The sequence below is a fragment of the Panulirus ornatus genome, chromosome 5 (genome assembly GCF_036320965.1).
Source record: "Panulirus ornatus isolate Po-2019 chromosome 5, ASM3632096v1, whole genome shotgun sequence".
Classification (NCBI taxonomy): Eukaryota; Metazoa; Arthropoda; class Malacostraca; order Decapoda; family Palinuridae; genus Panulirus; species Panulirus ornatus.
In genome coordinates this window covers 19,161,172-19,188,190 of record NC_092228.1, presented here as the reverse complement: position 1 = coordinate 19,188,190, position 27,019 = coordinate 19,161,172, and the positions used below count along the sequence as shown (strand labels likewise).

At 38.3% G+C, this 27,019-nt stretch overlaps 1 protein-coding gene across 6 annotated transcripts in view; it reads left to right on the top strand.

Moving 5' to 3' along the window:
* The window catches only part of Zir (dedicator of cytokinesis), a 304,369-nt gene that overhangs the window by 37,841 nt on the left and 239,509 nt on the right, over positions 1 to 27,019 (top strand). For 4 of the 6 annotated variants that reach the window (XM_071661771.1, XM_071661768.1, XM_071661770.1 and 1 more), the window contains exons 11-13: positions 11,858 to 11,893; positions 21,315 to 21,440; positions 24,123 to 24,403. In XM_071661771.1, coding sequence (XP_071517872.1) covers positions 11,858 to 11,893; positions 21,315 to 21,440; positions 24,123 to 24,403 — 443 coding nt within the window. The remainder of the gene's footprint in view (positions 1 to 11,857; positions 11,894 to 21,314; positions 21,441 to 24,122; positions 24,404 to 27,019) is intronic. The other 2 variants (XM_071661767.1, XM_071661769.1) reach the window with 2 other exon arrangements.

Sequence of the window (27,019 nt, the reverse complement as noted above, 5' to 3'; positions counted from 1 at the left end):
ATGCAAACTCATAATAGTCTTCCAGCCATTGTTTTTGTCATTTCTACATCTTTGCCTATTCTTTGATGCATATAGTGTTATTCATTTAATATATTTCATCATTTTATGGCTGAGAACTTGATTTGCCTATTAGTCTTTGTTAAACTTGATGTGGTCACAAGTATCATGGATCCTTTATTTGAGATGGGACCCACCCAGTTGTGAGCCATTTTGCATATTCATATATGTGTCTCTGATCACAAGTCCCAGTAATTTGTGTTGGATTTTGACTTGCATTGATATGATTACTCATACTTTGAAATCTTTGCTTAGATTTGAAGATAGACCTCAATTAAACATGCATACTTATGACCAAAGTTATGCCCTGAAATTTAGTTTCTGGTTATAAACTTTGACAAATCATGGATTTTGATCAGACTTTTTGCGAGTATTGATTCATCAGTCCTCTTCTCAGATCACCAGTTTTTGTCATATTATACACACTTAACTATATGCATACTTCCAATCCTGTATACACACGTTTATGTGTATATCGTGAATTTTATTTTTGACTACCAGCTGTAAGATATTTTGGATTTCTGTAAAATCTGGGCAGACTGGCCAGTCTTCAGCTGTGAGATAGCACATAGGAATACATAGGAAAAATCAGATAACAGAATGCCTGGTGCCCATGCAAACATAGGAATACATAGGAAAAAAACAATAACAGAATGCCTGGTGGTCTATGCAAAAGTCATTTGGGTAATGGGTCCATTTGTCCATGTTCTTGACATTCATCTGTAAAGATGTTGTAATCGTTCTTCCAAGTTTGGGCTTGGACGACATGATTTGGAACATGAACTGCTTGGGTATAGTGGTTGTGTTTATGTTTTACAAATACAGTATCATAATTCAGCCAGTCATGATATGAATAAAATGAAAAACTTGTGTTATGCTATGGTATAGATAATCAGCACCTCAGTACTCATGGATATGCCATATCAAGCAGATTTCCTGAACTTAAGCTGTATCTGACTGTTGCTTCCCAGATAAAAAAAAGAATAAACATTATGCTAAAGTCCAGTATTGAAATTATTTGACTGGAGAGTCCTCTCTGCACATCCTTTCTGCAAGAGTGAGTTTAACATTGTAGTTTTACTTTTTCTTTATAAAGGTTGAGCATCTCTAATCCGAAATATGAAATGCTCCAAAATCCAAAAAGTTTTGAGCAGCAACATGGTATTGCAAGTGGAAAATTTCACACTTAAACATTATTTTTTCATTGTATTAATGGTATTTCATATTTTCATACTGTAAAGTACTTATGTGTGAACAAGTGCAAGAAAATGATTGCTTAACAGTAGCATATAAATCCGGAGTCAGGAATGTAGGTGATGCCAAACAACCACAGGTTGTCCACCCGGGTGGGTGACGTTATGACACCTTAGTTTTCTGGTGGTTCATTGTAACACAAACTTTGTTTCATGCGCAAAATTGTTAGAATTATTGTACAACTTACCTCCATGCTATGTGCATAAGGTGTATGTGAAACATAATTGGATTTTGTGATTAGACTTGGGTCCCATCCCCAAGATATCTCATTATGTGTATGCAATTTTTCCAAAATCCAAAACACTTCGGGTCCAAGGCATTTTGGAGAAGGGATACTCAACCTGTGTCTGTCTATGTCCTTGATGCCCATTCCCTCTGGAAACTGCCATCAAGATAGTGAATACAGCAGAGGAGTCTCCACGTATCCCTGTCCTTACATGCCTCCTTTTTTATAAACCATTGTATGCATTCCTTCCCCATTTCTGTCCCTTCAGTACTCTTCAACTCTGTTTTCCCATGTCACAGGTGATCTTCCTCTCACACCAACCCTTTTAGTCATATTATCAAACACTCTTGTAAATTCCCCATCTTGCATCCTTTCAACATGCCCAGACCACCTCAAAGTATTACATTTCACCCACTCTACCACTCTACAATTCATTCCCTTTTCATTTCCTGCCATACCAAATCTGTCATACATCCATTCATATCTTTTTTCGTTCCATCTAGTCTTACCACATGCCCCTCTCTAATAGTTCATTTTCACAGCCTGGATATTCTTGACATACAAAGTTTAGTATAGTCTTCTTTCAATCTCACCATATGATAGATTAGTGTGTAGGGTGAAAAGGTGAGAAGCACTTCTGTTCACATGTAAGTTAAGTTTTTGCCCAGTCCTCTGTTCTTAACGCTACCTCGCTAACGCGGGAAATGGCGAATGTTTAAAAGAAAAAGAAAATAATGGACATGGACTGATGATGATAAGTGAACTGAGATCCTATGAACTTGATCCAGCACAAGTAATTAGGAAAAGAATTAACAATACTTAGTAGTATGTAGATAAAATTTTGAAATGTATATGGAAGAGATTAGATAGTTTCATGCTTAAAAGAATGACTGCATCATCTTTGAATATTGAATTTTCATAAAATGGCTTTTCATTTAGGCCATTGCACAATTCATTTTAATAATGAATATGTCAATGAGGACTGTTCAGTCAATAAGCCCTGGCCACCTCTCCTCAAGTTGGCCATAATAATACTAGGAATTACTTGAAAATTTTATGAAAAATTGATTTTTGTTTTTTTTTATTATTCTTTGTCGCTGTCTCCCGCGTTTGCGAGGTAGTGCAAGGAAACAGACGAAAGAAATGGCCCAACCCCCCCCCATACACATGTATATACATACGTCCACACACGCAGATATACATACCTACACAGCTTTCCATGGTTTACCCCAGACGCTTCACATGCCTTGATTCAATCCACTGACAACACGTCACTCCCGGTATACCACATCGCTCCAATTCACTCTATTCCTTGCCCTCCTTTCACCCTCCTGCATGTTCAGGCCCCGATCACACAAAATCTTTTTCACTCCATCTTTCCACCTCCAATTTGGTCTCCCTCTTCTCCTCGTTCCCTCCACCTCCGACACATATATCCTCTTGGTCAATCTTTCCTCACTCATTCTCTCCATGTGCCCAAACCACTTCAAAACACCCTCTTCTGCTCTCTCAACCACGCTCTTTTTATTTCCACACATCTCTCTTACCCTTACGTTACTCACTCGATCAAACCACCTCACACCACACATTGTCCTCAAACATCTCATTTCCAGCACATCCATCCTCCTGCGCACAACTCTATCCATAGCCCACGCCTCACAACCATACAACATTGTTGGAACCACTATTCCTTCAAACATACCCATTTTTGCTTTCCGAGATAATGTTCTCGACTTCCACACATTCTTCAATGCTCCCAGAATTTTCACCCCCTCCCCCACCCTATGATCCACTTCCGCTTCCATGGTTCCATCCGCTGCCAGATCCACTCCCAGATATCTAAAACACTTCACTTCCTCCAGTTTTTCTCCATTCAAACTCACCTCCCAATTGACTTGACCCTCAACCCTACTGTACCTAATAACCTTGCTCTTATTCACATTTACTCTTAACTTTCTTCTTCCACACACTTTACCAAACTCAGTCACCAGCTTCTGCAGTTTCTCACATGAATCAGCCACCAGCGCTGTATCATCAGCGAACAACAACTGACTCACTTCCCAAGCTCTCTCATCCCCAACAGACTTCATACTTGCCCCTCTTTCCAAAACTCTTGCATTTACCTCCCTAACAACCCCATCCATAAACAAATTAAACAACCATGGAGACATCACACACCCCTGCCGCAAACCTACATTCACTGAGAACCAATCACTTTCCTCTCTTCCTACACGTACACATGCCTTACATCCTCGATAAAAACTTTTCACTGCTTCTAACAACTTTCCTCCCACACCATATATTCTTAATACCTTCCACAGAGCATCTCTATCAACTCTATCATATGCCTTCTCCAGATCCATAAATGCTACATACAAATCCATTTGCTTTTCTAAGTATTTCTCACATACATTCTTCAAAGCAAACACCTGATCCACACATCCTCTACCACTTCTGAAACCACACTGCTCTTCCCCAATCTAATGCTCTGTACATGCCCTCACCCTCTCAATCAATACCCTCCCATATACTTTACCAGGAATACTCAACAAACTTATACCTCTGTAATTTGAGCACTCACTCTTATCCCCTTTGTCTTTGTACAATGGCACTATGCACGCATTCCGCCAGTCCTCAGGCACCTCACCATGAGTCATACATACATTAAATAACCTTACCAACCAGTCAACAATACAGTCACCCCCTTTTTTAATAAATTCCACTGCAATACCATCCAAACCTGCTGCCTTGTAATTGATGTGGCCTGTATCTGTAGCTAGTTCACATAAGAATAAAGAAGAGGAAATAAGTAAAATGGATTAGAAAATTAATTATGTAGAATAGTATTTGAGTTGCTAACTATTATTATAAGCCAGAGTAATATCCTGTTGCACCATATTACTGTAGTGCCTTACTTTTAGATTGATGAAATAGTTTTTTGATACCTTGCTTCCTGGGTCCAAACAGATTTTATGTAAGGTGCAGTGAAATAAGCAATTGAGAAAAAAGAAAATACTGAAGGCAAAAGAAAATAAGTCTTATCAGACTGTAAAACTTTAAGTGACAGTCATAATGAAAGAAAATTAACTATGAACACTTCAGTTTTAGAGGTTTGGTAGTCCTGAAGTTTTTTTTTATGAAACAAGGCATAAAGATGGCACTCAGCAAGGATCACATTTTCCTTTGTTGATAGGAAAATTTCTTTAGAAATTCATCTGCAGTACCATCCACCCTAGCTGATTTTCTACACTTGATCTTACACAAGGCTTTCACCACCTCTTCTCTTTTCACCAAATCACTTGCCATGACTCTCACATTCCACATTTCCCAACCTTCCTATCATCGAACTTATTCAAGTCTCTCATTATACTCACTCTCTTCACCCCGTTTCTGACTATTACCACTTCCTAATTTGCTCCATTTACCGGTGTTCCCATGTCTTCTCTTGTTTTTCACACACTATGAACCTCCTTCCAAAATGCTTTCTTATTCTCACAGAAGTTTGCCGATACTCACTCACCTCAACTCTTGTTTGCCCTTTTTTTTTTTAGCCCCTGCTGCTTTATCTTGTACTTATCCCAATCACTTGCACTTCCTCCCCACGAGTAATGTTCATATAGAAGTGGACTTTCTACATGACCCAGGACAACATGGTATTAGAGCAGGAAGATCTTGCCTTTTGCAGTTTCTTGACCATCATGATAGAATTGTTGAAGCTCTAGAAAATCCCTTCACTCAGAAATATATTCTATGAGGAAAGACTAAGACATAAGATTATTCTTCCCACAAAAATTGCAGACTCCAAAGGGATCTGATAGAAGTGCTCAAAATATTGAATACTCTTTCAGATTTATCATTAAAGATTTCTTAACTTTAGACATAGATTTAGTGATCTGAAATAATTGTATGAATTTAAAAGGAAGATGTGGGCTAAAGCTTTTTCCACATGGGAAAGTGGTTGAGCTTTAGAGCAAATTACATACAGTGACCATAAATACCTTCAAATTTTGATGAGTATGTCATTGATATCTGTTATCATTAAAAAAAAGATCACCTTTATACAAAAAATTTTTCTTGCAGAATCCTATAAAACTTTTATTGTATTATCTTTCCACTGCACTGCATGACATATTTTTCTCATAATTTTCCTGCCGGTCAAAGGAAGAGGTGGATAGGAATGCCTTCTGCTTTTCTTCCACTATTTTGAAACCACCTTTACAGAAAACCTTGTTGGACCATCAGGTCTGTTATCCGTTTGCTCATGTACTCAAATGTACCCTGTGAGTCAGGGATTCCTCCTTCAAGAGAATCAGTTTCCACGGCTCCTCCATTCACATTTGAGAGTTATTTCTTGCCTCAGGGTTTGCCTTATTTGAATGTTATTTTTTGCTTTAGAGATAGACTTATTTGAAAGTTTCCTCATACCTACCTCCCTTTTATAGACTATTATTTATCTATTTATTGTACTTGATTGCCATTTCCCACATCAGTGAAGTAGCACCAAGAAACAGACCAATAGAGACACATCCACTCATACACACAAATATATACATACACACACATATACATACATATACATCTGTATACAAGTCAATATATACACATATACATACATATGCATAAACACACATATACATGTGTATGGGGGTGGGTTGGGCCATTTCTTTTGTCTGTTTCCTTGCGCTACCTCGTAAACGCGGGAGACAGCGACAAAGCACAAAAAAAAAAATAAAAAGAAATAAATAATCATACTTGCTTGTCTTTATTCATTCTTACTGCCACCCCACCCAACAGGAAACAGCATCGCCACCCCATGTGTCAGTGAGGTAGTGCCAGGAAAACAGACAGAAAAGGCCACATTTGTTCACACTCAGTCTCTAGCTGTCATGTGTAAGGCATTGAAACCACAGCCCCCTATCCATATTCAGGCCCCACAGACCTTCCCATGGTTTGCCCCAGACGTTTCACATGCCCTGGTTCAGTCCATTGCCAGGAAATCGACCCTGGTGTACCACACTTTTCCAATTCTCTCTATTCCTTGCATGCCTCTCACCCTCCTGCTTCAAATGTTTTTCTCTCCAATTTGGTCTCCCACTTCTTGTTCCCTCCACCTCTGACACATATATCATCTTTATCAACCTTTCCTCACTCATTCTCTCCATATGTCCAACCCATTCCATCACACCCTCTTCTGCTCTCTCAGCCACACACTTTATTACCACACATCCCCCTAATCCTCTCATTACTGACTCGATCAAACAACCTCACACTGCATATTTTCCTCAAACATTTTATTTCCAACACATTCACCCTTCTCCACACAACCCGATTTAAGGCCCATGCCTCACAACCATAAGATATTGTTGGAACTACTATTCCTTCAAACATACCCGTTTTTGCTCTCCTAGATAACGTTCTCTCTTTCCACACATTCTTCATCGCTTCCAGAATCTTCACCGCCAACTCCACCTTATGACTCACTTCCACATCCATGGTTCCATTTGCTGCTAAGTCCACTCCCAAATATCTGAAACACTTCACTACCTCCAGTTTCTCTCCATTCAAACTCACATCCTGACTTGTCCCTCAACTCTGCTGAACCTAATAACCTTACCCTTATTCACAATTGCTCTCAACTTTCTCCTTTCTCACACTTTTCTAAACTCAAGTCACCAATTTCTGCAGTTTCTTACCCGAATCAGCCACCATTGCTGTATCTTCGGCGAACAAGAACTGACTCTTTTCCCAGGCCCTCTCATCGCCATCAGACTGCATACTCACCCCTTTCTCCAAAACTCTTGCATTTACCTCCTAAACCACCCCATCCATAAACAGATTAAACAACAATATCCTGGTCAAAGTGCAAAGGAGGAAAAAGTTTATAAACCTATTTTTCTGAAGCAGTGTCGAATGAACAATTTTTTGTGGTTTTCCTACCCTGCCTGGTGCCCCCTTCTTTTGAAATCTTTTATCTTTACTGCCTGTACCTGCCTTGAGTTAGCACTCATAATCTGCAAAATATGAGCTCCAGCTCATTGTTAGTGGGCAGGTATTCATTATCAGCCTGTTGGTGGTTGTTGATTGGCTGAGGATGGACCTGAAATAAGTTGTTACTATGGGTAGGTACCCTTGGTTTGTTTGCAAACGTTGAGTGAAGATTGGAGCTGTTTCACTAAAATGTTTAGGATTGGCTGAGTTTTGACCTATATGTCCTCAAGGAAGGTCACATACATATGGGGCACAACCTCAGACAGAAATGGTTTTTCAATTTTCAGAACCCATGTATTAAGATTTCAGTGATTGGACATTCATACAGACACATGGAAACCTCTCTCCATTTCAGCCTAATTTCATAAAACTGCTTTTGTTGATAGTGGCATGTGTCACCTTGGTCCATTATCAAGCTCACATAATTACTTTTGAAATGTAAGGTCTCTTTCTGTAACGTGAGATCTTTTGAAGTAGGGAGACACATAATTGCTAACCCTTTCATTCATCCCTGTTTCATATATGAATTTAGGCTGATGTGTTTGATAGGGGAGTTGCCTGTGTTCTTGTACCTTGGCTAAGTACTGCATGAAGGCTAACTAGTTGTTTACTAAACCACATAGAAATCCCATACAAATGTTTTGAGCATATTGCTGGTTTTGCATTGTTTAGAGGTATTGACACATCTAAGCATTAATGAGTTTTAACATCTGATACAAGAAACATCTCAACAGTTATATGGTAGATAGACAGTATTTTTTTTTTTTTTTTTTTTTTTTTTTTTTTTTTTTTTGCCGCTGTCTCCCGCGTTTGCGAGGTAGCTCAAGGAAACAGACGAAAGAAATGGCCCAACCCACCCCCATACACATGCCTTGATTCAATCCACTGACAGCACGTCAACCCCGGTATGGTACCACATCGCTCCAATTCACTCTATTCTTTGCCCTCCTTTCACCCTCCTGCATGTTCAGGCCCCGATCACACAAAATCTTTTTCACTCCATCTTTCCACCTCCAATTTGGTCTCCCTCTTCTCCTCGTTCCCTCCACCTCTGACACATATATCCTCTTGGTCAGTCTTTCCTCACTCATTCTCTCCATGTGACCAAACCATTTCAAAACACCCTCTTCTGCTCTCTCAACCACGCTCTTTTTATTTCCACACATCTCTCTTACCCTTACGTTACTTACTCGATCAAACCACCTCACACCACACATTGTCCTCAAACATCTCATTTCCAGCACATCCATCCTCCTGCGCACAACTCTATCCATAGTCCACGCCTCGCAACCATACAACATTGTTGGAACCACTATTCCTTCAAACATACCCATTTTTGCTTTCCGAGATAATGTTCTCGACTTCCACACATTCTTCAAGGCTCCCAGAATTTTCGCCCCCTCCCCCACCCTATGATCCACTTCTGCTTCCATGGTTCCATCCGCTGCCAGATCCACTCCCAGATATCTAAAACACTTCACTTCCTCCAGTTTTTCTCCATTCAAACTCACCTCCCAATTGAATTGACCCTCAACCCTACTGTACCTAATAACCTTGCTCTTATTCACATTTACTCTTAACTTTCTTCTTTCACACACTTTACCAAACTCAGTCACCAGCTTATAGATGTGAAATATTCAGTGTTTCGAGATGTTGGTAGGTTGAAATACAGAATAATACTTTTCTTTCTTTCTTTTAAACTATTCGCCATTTCCCGCGTTAGCGAGGTAGCGTTAGGAACAGAGGACTGGGCCTTTTTTGGAATATCCTCACCTGGCCCCCTCTGTTCCTTCTTTTGGAAAATTAAAAAAAAACGAGAGGGGAGGATTTCCAGCCCACCCGCTCCCCCCCCCCTTTTAGTCGCCTTCTACGACACGCAGGGAATACGTGGGAAGTATTCTTAATCCCCTATCCCCAGGGATAAGAATAATACTAGGGACTAGAATATACACATCAGTATTCCATCACCTAATGGCACATAACAAATTTGAGATCTTTCCCCGATTATTTGTAAATTTTCATGGATTAGAACTAACATTAATTTGCTCGTACATTGCAGTATGCATTTGATAGGTCTTCCCAGACTCCACCTGCTTGTGTTTATACTGTGAGTGAAAAGTCACCCTTGGGAATGCTGTATCATCGTTTGATGAAAGGGAATACAGTCTCATACAGGAAATTATTGCTTTAAAGAGTCAACCATGTCCTTGCTATTGGATGTACTGCAGCCTTGAAGTTGCAGGAGCCCTGTAAGAGGGATCTTGGGGTTATATTATTAACAAAAATTAAGTTTCATTTATGTTATGAATAAGCAGTGATTCCATTACTCAACATTTTTTATTTGTGTAATAGGAAGATGAATACTGATTAGTTATAAATGAATCTTGTTAAATATGATGTTTTTGTAACATGCTGAAGTCACAAAAAGTTTCATTAGATTAGTTCACTGTGTCTGTATGAGCAGCTTAGGTACCTGGTGAAAATTAGTATGCAGAATAGTTGATTGTTCATTCTGTTCAGCATGGTCATCATAATATACATATTGAACTTTTTCATAAGTGAGGACCAGGGCTTAGTAAAGAGATACATGGAAGTCATGGGGTACTTTTTTTACATAATGAAACATAATTCATAATCTTTGTGGAATTTTGACTTGTAGTTGCAGTTGGCAAGTTTAATGATAAATTAGCATTTTATAATTGAAATAAGCTGGTGTAGCACAAAGTTCTTTAAATTTTCAGATCATAACATACACAGATGGTTTACTCCAACTGTATTTTGTTTGGGAATTAAAAAGATACATTTTAGGTTTGTGCTACTTACATGCAGCACAGAGTGAGGAAAACCTTATATACCTTGCAGTGTGAAAAAATTTGAATTGCAACTGTGCTTTCTTATTATTTACCAGTTTAGCAGTGTATCATCTGTTTACAGTGTTTGAAGCTTCAGGTTAGTGAATATTTCTCTTGGGTGAGTTTGTTTCTTGGATAACAGCGCTTCACTCATTTATCTCACCTGTGAATAGGTGGTTGATATTTTAAATGCATTATTGTGGAAGAGTAAAGAGTTTCTCCCTCCATAGTGTTATTCTTTTTTTCTAAGTTTGTTCCTGATGGCATGTAAGTGGTAACAAAGTTATGATAGTTATGTTGTTTTACCACTTAGATTGTACCTTGTGTCATGTAACAAAGGTAATTTTCATTCTTTTCGTGCATTGATATTTATCATTTCTTGTTTCACATGATTAGCTATATTATGTGATAGGTAAACCAGTTTGGAGAGAATTCATATAAAGATATTTAAAGCTTTTTAGTTTGGTGTCTTACACTGAAAATGTTCAACACTTTGATTTGAAACATTTTATAGGGAGACATTTGGTGCTTTGCACTATCCCTGCCTTTTAGCAAAATGGTTGGAGGAGTAGATAGAAGTAGTAGGTAGGAACATTATACAGGAGCTTCAGGTAGAAATAGAAGTTACAAGCATTAGATGGATGCATTAGGTAGAAATAGTAGGTTGCAGCATTAGGCAGGAATATTTGGCAGACACATTAGGTAGAAGTAGTTGGTACGAACATTAGGTAGGAGCCACTGAAGACATTGCGTTAGAGCTGCCCTCTGGCAGTGGCCTGTTAAAGGTGAGGCACTAAAGGTTTTGAAGCAGCACTGGAGTTCAACAGTTATGGAGACTCTTATGCCGTGGCCACCCCATTGAGTGAGTTCCCAAAGGGAATGGGGATCAGAGACATAGATTGATAGATAGAACTTTGGCACATTTCCAGACATTGGAATTTTGGATATGAGGGATTATTATTGTTTCTCTGATTGCATGTTCTCTAACTTGCTTAGATTGCAAAGGAATTAAAGATAATTTATGGGTTAATTATGCAGTATCCAAAGACCACATTGAAATTATTTAGTTCTGATGCTGTCTTTACGATAGGAAATTCTTTTGTATTATTTTATAATTAGTATTTATTGAGGTTAAGTGATGTTTTAGGATCACATCTTCCACCAAAGAAATCTTTTTCATTATGAAAATCTAACACTGCTTAATTTACATTCTTAGACTTGCTGAATCTCTTGTAATTGGAATGAAAATTAAACAAGGTGAACTAATATGTATTGACTTGCATTGCAGTATCAGCACTGAACTTTTAATGTTGTATACTTTATCTTATAGATTCTAACCAAATAACCCAGAAATTCTTAGTCATAACTTGAGAATAGGGAAAAGCCAAGTCATCTATTTATTGATATGCATGATATGATAAAGTTATAATTCTCAAGTAATGTCAAAGAATATATGTATCTGAGTTTAACCCTATTACAGCAGATGAGACAGAGGAGGAGGAGGAAGACAAGGAGTGTAAGTCAGATGTTGCTTAATATGCTTAGTGAAAATTTTGCATTTAGATGCCTTATGCCTGCTCCTTCATGTCTCAGAAATATATGGTGTTTTTAAGTAGTGTTTCCGTATTAACACCTGTAACTTCCACATTACTTTCAGTGGCATGTTTTACGTTCATCCTCAAATAAAGAAATAAACGTGCACAGTTATGCTCTTGTTTACAGCTAATACTACCAAATTTATTTTTCAACTGAATGGGATGGGTGTTTCCTAGTTAAGGAATTTAACCATGTTTGGGTTTGTGGGTTTTGCATCACAAATCATTAACCAGCTGGATACCAGATCTTAAGTAATATGCTGCATTTTTTCTTTTACTTAGGAATTAACTAGAATTTTTGAAGTCAAAACTTACTGTTGCATTCTAACCATTTTAGGAATTAACTAGAATTTTTGAAGTCAAAACTTACTGTTGCATTCTAACCATTTTTCTCTGATAAGTTCTTGTTGAATGGGAGGCTAATTATAAGCTTGAAGTTTATCTTGTACTTTTATTCTCTTTTAATCATAACCTTGACAGTGTTAGTATGAAGTGGCCAGTTGTGTATACAAGTTCATTTCGTTATCAATTTGAGACTAGACTGAACTGATACATGTTGATGCTCTGTGTTTTTTGAGGATGGTGTCTTGATGATCAAGAGGGATTATTGTAGTTTATTCATGGGCTTTGAATGACAAACAGTGACCATTTGTACAGTTTCTATAAGAATCCATTTCTTTTTGATTATTAGAAACAATAACCTTGTTTTTTGTCTTTACATAATGATAGATTTTTCATTGATTACTCATTGAATGATGAAAATGGAAGATGCTGCTTTATTGTTTAATTGATGAATATCTGTTGGATATGATTTATTAAACCTTTGTCTTCATTTCTAATGATAGATTGATTTGAAAATGAAAATATTTATGAAATTTGAAGACTGAAACATAACAAAACACCATATTGAATTGTAAGGAATGATGAAATTGCTTGATATATAGCATTATTGGCAGTAAATTTGTACTTTAGTATATATATTTACACTCTAATGTTTCAAATCTGGCATTCCAAAATCTGGAAACTCCCAGAATCCAGCACTTATGAGAGTGCAGATGCTCAGTGAATCCCATGGCACTTCAGTCTTATGTAGTCACCTATCACTACCTTAGTTTACATCTGGTAAAACCTAAGTGCATGAAGCAGATGACACTTAAAAGCCTGGCTAAGTAGTCATCAAAGCCTTGTATGTGTTTTGATACAGAAACTCCTCTAACTCATTTAGCAAGTTCCTTGCTTGATGCACCAAAGCCTGAGCTGAGTTTTGATGATCCTCCAAGTACTTCTGGTCTAGCTCCTACAATAGATGAAATCCAAGACTTCTTGGTCTGCATGTACCTTTTGGGATTAGAGATAGTTAGGTCTTGGTAAGTACAGTAAATAATTACTGTTGAAATGTTGTTTAAAACTTGTGTATATTTATATATTGGGAAAAGAAAGCTCCACTGGTTGTTTTAATTTGTTAAATGTTATCAGGCTCTGTTGACTGTGTCTGCACCAAGAATTTGGAAAATTTTAAATCAGGCATCTGCTTGGGCCTAAGGATGACAGATTTGAGACATTGGAAAGTATTAGAATGAACCTCTATGTTTTATGTTTATAAGAGAACGAGAGAGAAAAGATAGGCTGTAGATTGCTTATGCGATTCTGATGTCATTGATAAGCAAGCACTGCATGACTTTGATATCATGTTTTAAAGTAAGCAGCAGAACACTTGTCAGTTTAGCGAAATTTTTGTGACATCAATACTTGATATGTAGCTGTACCAGTAATTCACGATTTCAGAGTGTAATGTAGACTTGTAGAGCTTCTTGGTTTATTGCATGGTATGGTCTGTATGTATGTTACTCTTACTAACAGATGAATGTATGTTTCAGCTAACAAATGAATGTATGTTTCAGGCCTTTAAATTGTCTGTTGCACTTATTTTTTCATCTTTGCTTCATCTTTTAATATACTGAGCTTTTGTTTCAAGTTATTTGTAGTTTTACTCTCAAGTAAAGCAGCAATTGTATTTTTGTTTGCTTTATTAGCTAAGTTTGATATTCTTAGAAAATTTAGGTTTACCAAAATTATTGGGAGAATCACTAAAAAAGTAATAAAGACCTTCTTTTAAGATGTATAGGGAAGTAAATATTTTACTTGATTTTCCAAAAGATGTAAGGGCATAATTTTTTTAGATTTTTAGCTTTCAACCAGGTAAGTCTTTTGCAATTTTATTAGACATGTATGAGAAAAGAATTGTTTTGAAGAAATGGTAAAAAGTCTGAAAGTGTTATTGGGGCTAAATGATATTTTTGAAAAAAACAAGAAATTATATAAAGAAGTCAGAAATATGTTTTATGGGAATGGAGTGAGTTAATGGACAGGGGTCATTTATAGGGAGCAAACAAGGAAAAAGTGCAGAAATATACAGGAAGTAATGTTCATAGAATGAACCAAGTAACCAAGGAGATGGTAAAGGATGGCATTGGTGTGAAACAAGTCACATACATTAATAGTAAAAAGATGAAAATTTAGCAGGGTTGAGGGACAGGTTAGTTGTGGTGTGAATTTGGAGAAAATTTAGAGGAAGTGAAGGGTTGTAGATACCTGGGGTTGGACATGAGAACAAATGGAACAATGGAAGCAATAGTGAGTCATCGGTTGGGTAAGGAGGTGTAGGTTCTGGGAATACTGAAGAATATGTAGAAAGATAAAATGTTATCAGAGAGGGCAAAAATGGCTGTTTGAAGGTATGATAGGCTCTACAATATTATATGGATGCAAGGTATGGGCTATAGATTAAGCACTATGAAGGAGGATGGATGTGTTAGAAATGAAATGTTTGTAGACAATATGTGTTGTGAGGTGATTTGATCAAGTATGTAATGAAAGGGTAAGAGAGAAGTGTAGGAATAAAAAGAGTGTGATTGAGAGAGCTGAAGACTGTGTGCTGAAATAGTTTGGACTTGATGGAGAAAACAGGTTGACAGAGAGGATATATATGTCAGAATTGGAGTAAACAAGGAAAACGGGGAGACCAATTTTGAGATGGAAAGATGATGTGAGAAAGATTTTGAGGGATTTGATCTGAACATGCAGGACAGTGAAAGGGGTGTATGGAACAAAATGAACTGGAATTGTGGTATACAGGGGTTGACATGCTGTCAATGGATGGAACCAGGGCTTGTGAAGCATCTGGGTTAAAACATGGAAAGGTCTGTGGGGCCTGGTTGTGGATAGGGAACTTTGTTTTGGGTGCCTTACACGTGACAGCTTGAGTATGGATGTGAGCGGATGATGGTGAACACGTATGAATGCGAACATGTTTGTTTATATATATATGTCTGTGTATGTGTATATATATGTATGTGTGCGTGCATATATATGTGTGTATGGTGTTGCTTTCTTCATCTGTGTCCTGGTGCTACCTCGCAACACGGGAAAAGGTGAGTGGAACCAAGGAAGCGGGAGTGAGTTGCGGGGTGGGGGAGGGGGTAAAGGTTCTGGGAGCGATGAAGAATATGTGGAAGGAGAGAACATTATCTCAGAGGGCAGAAATGAATATGTCCGAAGGAATAGTAGTTCCAACAATATTACATGGTTGCGAGTCATGGGCTATAAATAGGATTTTTATGGAGGAGTGTGTATATGCTGGAAATGAAATGTTTGAGGACAGTATGTGGTGTGAGGTGGTTTGATTGAGTAAGTAATGAAAGGGTAAGAGAGATGTGTGGTAATAAAAAGAGTGTGGTTGAGAAAGCAGAAGAGGGTGTGTTGAAATGGTTTAGTCACATGGAGAGAATGAGTGAGAAAAGATTGACAAAGAGGATATATGTGTCAAAGGTAGAGAGAATGAGGAGAAGTGGGAGACCAAATTGGAGATGGAATGATGGAGTGAAAAAGATTTTGAGCAATCGGGGCCTGAACATACGGGAGGGTGAAAGGCATGCAAGGAATAGAGTGAATTGGAAAGATGTGGTGTACCGGGGTGGACGTGCTATCAATGGATTAAACCAGGGCATGTGAAGTGTCTGGGGTAAACCATGGAAAGTTGTGTGGGGCCTGGATGTGGAAAGGGAGCTGTGGTTTTGGTGCATTACACATGACAGCTAGAGACTGAGTGTGAATGAATGTGGTCTTTTTGTCTTTTCCTAGCGCTACCTCTCTCTCGCACGTGCGCGTGGGAGGGATGATGCTATTTCATGCGTGGTGGGGTGGTGACGGAAATGGATGAAGGCAGCAAGTATGAATATGTACATGTGTATATATGTATATGTCTGTGTATGTATATATATGTATACATTGAAATGTGTAGGTATGTATATGTGTGTGTGGGGCATTTATGTATATACATTGTATGTAGGTTGGTTGGACCATTCTTTCATCTGTTTCCTTGCGCTACCTTGCTAATGAGGGAGACAGCGATTAAGTATAATGAATAAATATAAATTTTTTTATCTTGATGATACATAAACTGCTGTTTCCTGTGTCATTGAAGTAGCACCAGGAAACAGACAAAGAATGGCCCATCCACTCATATACACACACACATATATATATATATATATATATATATATATATGCGCGCATAAACTCCCATATACACACGTATACATACATATGTATATCAACATATACATACATATATATATATATATATATATATATACACATACAGACATATACATATATACACATGTATACATGGAAATGTGTAGGTATGTATATGTGTGTGTGTGTGTGTGTGGGTGTTTATGTATATACATGTGTATGTGGGTTGGTTGGGCCATTCTTTCATCTGTTTCCTTGCGCTACCTCGCTAACAAGAGAGACAGCGCATAAGTATAATGAATAAATATAGATTTTTTTATCTTTATGATACATAAACTGCTGTTTCCCGCATCAGTGAAGTAGCACCAGGAAACAGACAAAGAATGGCCCATCCACTCATATACACATATATATGCATAAACGCCCAAATACACACATATACATACATGTATATATATCAACATATACATACATATATATACACATACACAGACATATATACACATGTGCATATTCATACTTGCTTTCTTTCATGGATTTGGCCCAGTACTATAGTTAGGCCTTAAGTGGGTACCACACTGTGCATGGTTTGAGTATGTGTGTGAGTGATATTTGGTAGTAGTTGGTAGGCAGCCAATGACCAGGGAGGTATTTACTCACCTGGGTATCTGAAGGTTAGTGATGGCTGCATAGTGAGCCAGCACTTCAGTGGTTGTCAGGTTGCACTCTGACCCAGGTAGCTGTCTTATCTTTTGCCTCACCCACTCATGGACTACTGGCATCCTCTCCAAAAATATAGTCTCTCCTTGTCACACATAACACTTGACAGCACTTAGATTTAACAGTTCATTCTTTGTAACTCTAGATTTTCCTAAAGTGCTATGTGCTAGCCCTGCCTTTTGGCAAAATGGTAGGAGTAATAGAAAGAAGTAGTCGATAGAAACATTTGGGTAGAATCTTTAGGTAGAAGTAGTAGGTAAGAACATAACGCAGCTTTATTCGGTAGAGGTAGTCAATAGGAACATTAGGTAGGAGCATCAGCAAACACTTGGCTAGACTTGCCCTCTGCCAGTGGCCTGTTAAGGATGAGGCACTAAAGGCCAAGAAGCATCACTAGAGTTCGCTAGTTATGGAGACTCCACTGCTGTGGCCACCTCAAGGAGGGAGTTCCAGGAGGAACAGGCATCAGAGATATAGAAAAGCAAATGGATTTGTATGTAGCATTTATGGATCTGGAGAAGGCATATGATAGAGTTGATAGAGATGCTCTGTGGAAGGTATTAAGAATATATGGTGTGGGAGGCAAGTTGTTAGAAGCAGTGAAAGGTTTTTATCGAGGATGTAAGGCATGTGTACGTGTAGGAAGAGAGGAAAGTGATTGGTTCTCAGTGAATGTAGGTTTGCGGCAGGGGTGTGTGATGTCTCCATGGTTGTTTAATTTGTTTATGGATGGGGTTGTTAGGGAGGTAAATGCAAGAGTCTTGGAAAGAGGGGCAAGTATGAAGTCTGTTGGGGATGAGAGAGCTTGGGAAGTGAGTCAGTTGTTGTTCGTTGATGATACAGCGCTGGTGGCGGATTCATGTGAGAAATTGCAGAAGCTGGTGACGGAGTTTGGTAAAGTGTGTGGAAGAAGAAAGTTAAGAGTAAATGTGAATAAGAGCAAGGTTATTAGGTACAGTAGGGTTGAGGGTCAAGTCAATTGGGAGGTGAGTTTGAATGGAGAAAATCTGGAGGAAGTGAAGTGTTTTAGATATCTGGGAGTGGATCTGTCAGCGGATGGAACCATGGAAGCGGAAGTGGATCATAGGGTGGGGGAGGGGGCGAAAATTTTGGGAGCCTTGAAAAATGTGTGGAAGTCGAGAACATTATCCCGGAAAGCAAAAGTGGGTATGTTTGAAGGAATAGTGGTTCCAACAATGTTGTATGGTTGCGAGGCGTGGGCTATGGATAGAGTTGTTCGCAGGAGGATGGATGTGCTGGGAATGAGATGTTTGAGGACAATGTGTGGTGTGAGGTGGTTTGATCGAGTAAGTAACGTAAGGGTAAGAGAGATGTGTGGAAATAAAAAGAGCGTGGTTGAGAGAGCAGAAGAGGGTGTTTTGAAGTGGTTTGGGCACATGGAGAGGATGAGTGAGGAAAGATTGACGAAGAGGATATATGTGTCAGAGGTGGAGGGAGCAAGGAGAAGAGGGAGACCAAATTGGAGGTGGAAAGATGGAGTGAAAAGGATTTTGTGTGATCGGGGCCTGAACATGCAGGAGGGTGAAAGGAGGGCAAGGAATAGAGTGAATTGGAGCGATGTGGTATACAGGGGTTGACGTGCTGTCAGTGGATTGAATCAAGGCATGTGAAGCGTCCGGGGTAAACCATGGAAAGCTGTGTAGGTATGTATATTTGCGTGTGTGGACGTGTGTATGTACATGTGTATGGGGGGGGGTTGGGCCATTTCTTTCGTCTGTTTCCTTGCGCTACCTCGCAAACGCGGGAGACAGCGACGAGGTATAAAAAAAAAAAAAAAAAAAAAAAAGATATTTGGAGACCATGTACCTTATTCATTCCATTAGATTTGGAATAGGTAAGATTTGTACTACAATATCTTTTTTACTGCTATTATTCTTTGATAGTGAATTAGAATGTTTAGTTTTATTATTTACTTTCAGATATACAGAAATTTGTAAGTTCTTTAGAATTATAGTTATTGCAAGTTGCTTACTTCCTTTATGTAAAATGAATTTTTCCTTTATTTGTAGATTAGGATATAGAGAACTTCCAGTAAATGAATTCCCAATAAGTGTGGGATACCTTTAGTAGGAAATATGACATTGGGAATATTCATGCCAAGGAGGAAAGTTGTAGATATGTAGAAAGCTTAGGTGAATGGAAGTACTTTAAATTTAGTCTGCAAGAAGCTTAAATGAAGGAGTGCTTGTTCCAGCTTTGGTGTATGGATGTAAAGTCCAGCTTTGTGTAGATTAGGATTGGTGATAAATGAGAACAGGAGATGTGGAAGTAGGAATACAGAGAACAAAGATATAACGTGTGAGTGAAATGAGTCATTAGAAAGGTATATTCTTCTTTGATGTTATGGTCTTATAGAATGTGTGGCCAGTGCAGCTGAAGGAACATTGGAAGAAATGGATATATTTGGTGAGCAAGGGATATTGTAGATAGGGATGCCAGAGGAATGATTGTGGATCATTGTATAGGAAAGTTTTTAGTATACAGTTGGCATAAATGGAGGCTTTGGTCCCAGTTTGATTAATCAGCTGAGTGTGCATAGTGAAATAGTAAGATGCTTGTATGAAAGTGGAGAATTTTATGTTTTACTTTACCCTGTCTGGGTATGAGTTCAGGACATGTATGAGTGATTTGAGAAGCTAAGTATACCTAATCCATCTCGTAGAATTCATAGCAGGTGTATTGATGATGTGTAGACTGATTGATATTCTTGATTTTTGCTGTAATCTATTGTCTTTTAATCTTTTACCATTGTGATGCCTCACTTTCAAGATGATGGATTAGTGCTTTTTGATGATATACTTTCTCATCATAAGAGGACGAATAAGGTGTAGTGAAACAACAAGCACATAAGAAAAAGGATCCTTTGAAATACTCTGAAGATAAAAGACAACATTTTTGAATGTGAAACTTAAAATGGCAATTACGATAGAATATAGGAACAAATACTCGGCATGGTTATTGGAATTTAAAGATGCAGAAAGTTACTTTCAAGAATGCTGAGGCTTGAACGTGGCTTTTCATTAGGCCACAGTTTCCTTCACCAATAGAACAGCATGCATTTGCAACAAGCACAAAACTTGTGCTGCAGAGGTCCATCCACATCTTATGAGCCCCATGTTATAAGGAATAATTACCACAGATGGAACCATAAAAGATACAGTTTGGGGCAGTGAATGCAGCAGATTGTTAAAGAAAATGTTGATAAAGATTTAAATCAAGACCTTTATCGTGTCAGAAAGCTGTATAGATTTAAGAAACTTTAGAGAAATCATAAAACTTAAGTTACCTCACTTTGTTCAGTGCAGTTTTATATTGAGTATGATAGTAAAGGCTGTATGATAAAATCTCCTTTTTTAGAATGGCCCAATTGCATTACAGATTTGGCTATTAGAATATCAATGTATCAAGATATTCATATCTGAAAATATTCATTTGCCTACCGTTATGTTTACCCAGAGAATCACTGAGAATTTTGAATTATTCATGTTTTAAAGCAAACGATATTCACCTCATTAGGAATTATAAAAGAAATATATGATTTATCAAATGCAGTATGTAACAATAGTGTAAGAGGAAAATTCTGCATAAGGGCTAGAAGTTCATGAAGATGTTTGGGGAGAATTTGTTGCTTATTTTCCTGGTAAGAGAAGGACACTTGCTTGAGAGATGAATGTGAAAAGCATTTATATGTGCAGCATATTTCTTATACTAGAATTCGTATGAACTGGATCCTGGATACTTACAATGTTGATGTGAAGTCTGTGTGCAGTAATGATTTTGCTGAAGTATTACATTATTCTTTTGTTTGGATGGTATCTCAAATTTATTCTGAAAACTTTATTATGATTTAGTTATAGATATGGATTAAAGTTCATATTATGGATGTAGTATGGTCTTTGATTGAACTTAGGGAATTCACAGTAGAGGGTAAATCCAAGTGTTATATGTTAGTGTTTTATAGTTTTGGAATACAAAGTTTCTGTTCATTTTAGATGATCAGTATATTAGGATTTAATGTGATGCTAACATTTTGTTCTGGTGTTCATGCTCTTCCTTCAACCATAGATGAAAAATGTCGACCTATCAAGGAGATTCTGGAATTCCCGCCAAGGGAAATATTTGTCCCCCATTACTACTATAGGAATCTTCTGTTTGTATCCCCAAAGGATCTGAATTTCAGCAATAGACCAGGTAAGATAAATATTTGAATCAACCACACTAGCATTATGAAGTAGTGATTATCATGTAAAGCCGAACCATTATTAAATTTCCATATTTCATTTAGTGTATAACACATATTACAGCACTTTCATCTTTGTGTTCATATTCTGTTCCTGTCTACATATTTTCTAACACTCCAGTCACTTATCTCTTCATAAGGTAGATGTATGTGTTTTCACATATCAGCTGTTTGTTAATGCAGTTATTCTGCTTTTCGACTTGGATGTGGAATCACAGCCATGCAATTAATTTATTCTGTTAATGAATTCATTTGGCTGTGAATGAATATTTTTTCAGCCATGTTTCTGTCATGTTTCTCCAAACTTTCATCTCATCCTAAATACTTTTTCTCCATATACAAATTCAAGAATCCAGTCTCCCCTGCTGAAGTTCTTTGGAACGTTTTATTGATATGAATCAAATTTTCACTTCATATATCATTTAAGGCTTCACTGCACTGTATGGTTGACTTGTGACACCTGTAGCAACACCAGGTGAATTATTGTCATTACTTAGCATCCACTGCATGTCTGTAAACTTATTAAATCTCTCAAGTGTTTATAGTTTCTTAGAAACTGTTGGGTCAATTGAGCCAGAGCTTTAAGAATTGTTCTTTGGATAATCTTTTATCACATTTCCCCATTTCATGGTGGTTCATCATCTAATACTGCTTCCAAAGGGCAAAATAGACTCTGATTGGCTGAAAAGTCAAAATTGTTTTTGGAGACCACTGAGCTGATTTGACCAGAACTCTTGAAATGATTAATGGATGGTCTTCTGCAAAGTTTCTTTATTTTGTGCCTTCATAATATTCAGTATGGTCTAGCAGCCTTGGTCACATGAGAGATAAAGGATCACCAGAATAATCACCATTCCACAGAGCTCCAGCAATCTACAGTTTTTCAGTGTTATAGAATTCTCCAAACACCTTGATTATTGTGTTTCTTTGCTTATGTTCATATTATGCACTTACTAGTATAGTCTTTCACCTTATCTTTGATAATCAATTTTACTGCCTGTTTTAACCCAAATATGCCTTTACATAATACTTTTCACCTCTTCATTGCTGTAGCCCAGCACTTACTTTATTAGTTACTATTTACATAGATTTTATCCTGATTCATTGTGTCTGTGTGTATAATACCATAGATCTGCATCCTCCTCCTCCATAAAGTGATGCAATCTAGTCCAGTATATCTAGAAACAAAATTTCACATGAATAGGTTAATGCTTTTCGAGAGAGAATAGGATTTCTGCCTTTAATATTGTGATGATATCCAGTACTCTGCCTTTGGTATGTTTGTTTTACATTTCCTTGAACCTATATGAGTGCAGGCCAAATTTATTAGGACTTTCAAATGTTCTGCTTGTATCTTTTTGAAGATATGATATTCACTTTCACCAAAATGACATAATTTTTTGATTCATATTAATTTTTGATTTTTGAAAATGTTGAGCGATAAGACTTCCGTAAAAATCAGAATTTTTTTTTTATAAAAAGGCAATTTAATGGCAATAAGAAAAAATCTTTTAATTCTTCTTATGTTCAAAGGAGATCCAGTGAAGGTAACTGAATTGCTGTACAGGTTGTTTATCAGCAATTTGTCTAAATCATGATTTGATCCATGTTTGTTTAAAGAAAGAACTATATTATCGTAAAGGTATGTCCTCCAGTGATTAGGCATGTGACCACATTGTTCTAACACTCATTTGTTCCATTTCCTAAATTCTCCTGCTTTAATCCTTCAGATATTCTTTGTTTATCATACCTTCTCAACATTTTAGTGACTACTTTTAAGGGACAAGATATTACAGAAAGGATATTTGGTACCCAGGTGCATGTGATGGGAATGAAAATGCAAATAATGCTTAATCTCTGGGTTGCAGCAGTCCTTTAGTTGATGTTAAAGGCCATTGGTAGATGTGCGTATCTCCTCACATGCTCCATTGCTGCTTGCATTTGTCATATTTCTTCAAAAATTCTCTCAAGAATTTTTATTGCTGGCTGCAAATGATGGGAACAACCATGACAAAAGAGGGCATTGATAAGTCACTCCACTTAACTGTAATGTTATATTCAAGACAGTATCAGACTTTGGGTTAATAGCGGGACTACATTATGGTAACTTGAACATGTTTATGATGATTTTACAGTTTGGAGATTAACTCTGACCACATGACAAAAGTTTGTTGGAGATAGTAGAGGAATTGGTGAAATAGGGGGAGAGAGAGAGAGAGAGAGAGAGAGAGAGAGAGAGAGAGAGAGAGAGAGAGAGAGAGAGACCTATCTACAAGCACACAACCCTGTTGAAATTTTGCCAACAGATAGGGGTAGCATGAAGCTCTTGCTGCTTGGAGAGGGAGAAAAGCTCAGAAGTTTAAAGGTTTACATAAGTAGACAGATAGAGAGACGGGGGGGTCAGAGTAATGAGTGATTTTTATTGAAAGCCACAGATTGGTAGAGAGAGGTATTGCTTGATTTTTTTCTCTGTTTTCACTCATTGATACCCTAAGAATTCAGGCATGGTCATTTTTAGGGTAAATATGCTTCATAGACTTATATAAATTGCCTTCATTTCTCTCTACAGTTTAATTAAGCAGTGAAGAATTAAGCTGGATCTGAAATGTTTAATCAATACTTGTATTTTGTAGGCTCTGCACGCAATATTGCTGTGAAGATTCAATTTATGGCTGGAGAAGAAGAACAAGCAGCATCGTCAGTCATCTTTGGCAAATCTTCATGTCCAGAATATACTACAGAGGCACATACTGCTGTCACATACCATAACAAGTCTCCAGATTTTTATGATGAGTTCAAGATAAAGTTGCCAGCAGTGCTTGGTGACCAACATCATATTCTCTTTACTTTTTATCACATTTCATGTCAAAAGAAAAATGAGGAGAAGACCATTGAAACTCCAGTTGGATACACAGTAAGTATATGGTATTTTTTCATTTTATTTAGTCTGTTTATTGTTTGTATATTTTCTCCTGATTTAGGCAGAGAATACAGTCATCAGTTTGTCTTTCTCTGACTCTTTTCTGTCTTGTGTGTCCATAGACCTTTTTTTGTATATTTTATATATCTTTATTATAATTGATCGTCGTTTCCTATTTTAGTGAGGTAGCACCAGGAAACAGATGAAGAAAGACCCATCCGCCTACAAACACATATATGCACATATGTGCAAGGAAGAGTGAATTGGAACAATATGTTATACCTGTTATACCGGGGATGACATGCTGTCAATGGACTGAACCAAGGCATGTGAAATGTCTGGGGTAAACCATGGAAAAGCCTGTGGGGCCTTGATGTGGATAGGGAGCTGTGGTTTTGGTACATTACACATGACAACTAGAGACTGAGTGTGAATTAATGTGGCCTTTTTTGTCTGTATTTCTGGCACTACCTCCCTGAAGTGAGGGGTAGCAATGCTGCTTCCTGTGGGGTGGGGTAGCGACAGGAATGGATGAAGGCAGACAAGTATGAATATGTACATGTGTATATATGTATATGTCTATGTATATGTATGTATACATGTGTCAGAGGTGGAGGGAATGAGGAGAAGTGGGAGACCAAATTGGAGGTGGAAGGATGGAGTGAAAAAGATTTTGAGCGATTGGGGCCTGAACATGCTGGAGGGTGAAAGGCGTGCAATGAATAGAGTGAATTGGAACGATGTGGTATACCAGGGTCAATGTGCTGTCAATGGATTGGACTAGGGCATGTGAAGCGTCTGGGGTACACCATGGAAAGTTTTTGGGGGCCTGGATGTGGAAAGGGAGCTGTGGTTTCAGTGCATTATATGTGACAGCTAGGGACTGAGTGTGAACAAATGTGGTCTTAGTTGTCTTTTCTTAGCGCTACCTTGCACGCATGTGGGGGGAAGGTGGTGTCATTTCATGTGTGGTGGTGGGGTGGCGACAGGAATGAATAAAGGCAGCAAGTATGATTTTTTTTTCCCATACTATTTGCCATTTCCCACATCAGCGAGGTAGCGCCAAGAACAGAGAACTGAGCCCCTGAGGAAACATCCTCACTTGCCGGAAAATTATAAAAAATGAGAGGGAAGGATTTCTAGCCCCCCGCTCCCTCCCCTTTTAGTCACCTTCTACGACACGCAGGGAAAACTTGGGAAGTATTCTTTCTTCTTTATCCACATGTGTATATATGTACATGTCTGTGTATGTATATATATGTACACGTTGAGATGTATAGATATGTATTTGTGCATGTGTGGACGTGTATGTATATACATGTGTATGTGGGTGGGTTGGACCCTCCGCTCCCTCCCCTTTTAGTCACCATCTTCGACACGCAGGGAGTACGTGGGAAGTATCCTTTCTCTCCTATCCCCAGGGATGTGTGATGTCTCCATGGTTGTTTGATTTGTTTATGGATGGGGTTGGTAGGGAGGTGAATGCAAGAGTTTTGGAGAGAGGGACAAGTATGCAATCAGTTGTGGATGAGAGAGCTTAGGAAGTGAGTCAGTTGTTGTTCGCTGATGATACAGCGCTGGTGGCTGATTCGTGTGAGAAACTGCAGAAGCTGGTGACTGAGTTTGGTAAAGTGTGTGAAAGAAGAAAGTTAAGAGTAAATGTGAATAAGAGCAAGGTTATTAGGTACAGTAGGGTTGAGGGTCAAGTCAATTGGGAGGTAAGTTTGAATGGAGAAAAACTGGAGGAAGTGAAGTGTTTTAGATATCAGGGAGTGGATCTGGTAGCAGATGGAACCATGGAAGCGGAAGTGAATCATAGGGTGGGGAAGGGGGCAAAAATCCTGGGAGCCTTGAAGAATGATTGGAAGTCGCGAACAATATCTCGGAAAGCAAAAATGGGTATGTTTGAAGGAATAGTGGTTCCAACAATGTTGTATGGTTGCGAGGCGTGGGCTATGGATAGAGTTGTGCGCAGGAGGGTGGATGTGCTGGAAATGAGATGTTTGAGGACAATATGTGGTGTGAGGTGGTTTGATCGAGTAAGTAATGTAAGGGTAAGAGAGATGTGTGGAAATAAAAAGAGTGTGGTTGAGAGAGCAGAAGAGGGTGTTTTGAAATGGTTTGGGCACATGGAGAGAATGAGTGAGGAAAGATTGACCAAGAGGATATATGTGTCGGAGGTGGAGGGAACGAGGAGAAGTGGGAGACCAAATTGGAGGCGGAAAGATGGAGTGAAAAAGATTTTGTGTGATCGGGGCCTGAACATGCAGGAGGGTGAAAGGAGGGCAAGGAATAGAGTGAATTGGATCGATGTGGTATACTGGGGTCGATGTGCTGTCAATGGATTGAATCAGGGCATGTGAAACATCTGGGGTAAACCATGGAAAGTTGTGTGGGGCCTGGATGTGGAAAGGGAGCTGTGGTTTCGGGCATTATTGCATGACAGCTAGAGACTGAGTGTGAACGAATGTGGCCTTTGTTGTCTTTTCCTAGTGCTACCTCGCACACATGAGGGGGGAGGGGGATGTTATTCCATGTGTGGTGAGGTGGCGATAGGAATAAATAAAGGCAGACAGTATGAATTATGTACATGTGTATATATGTATATGT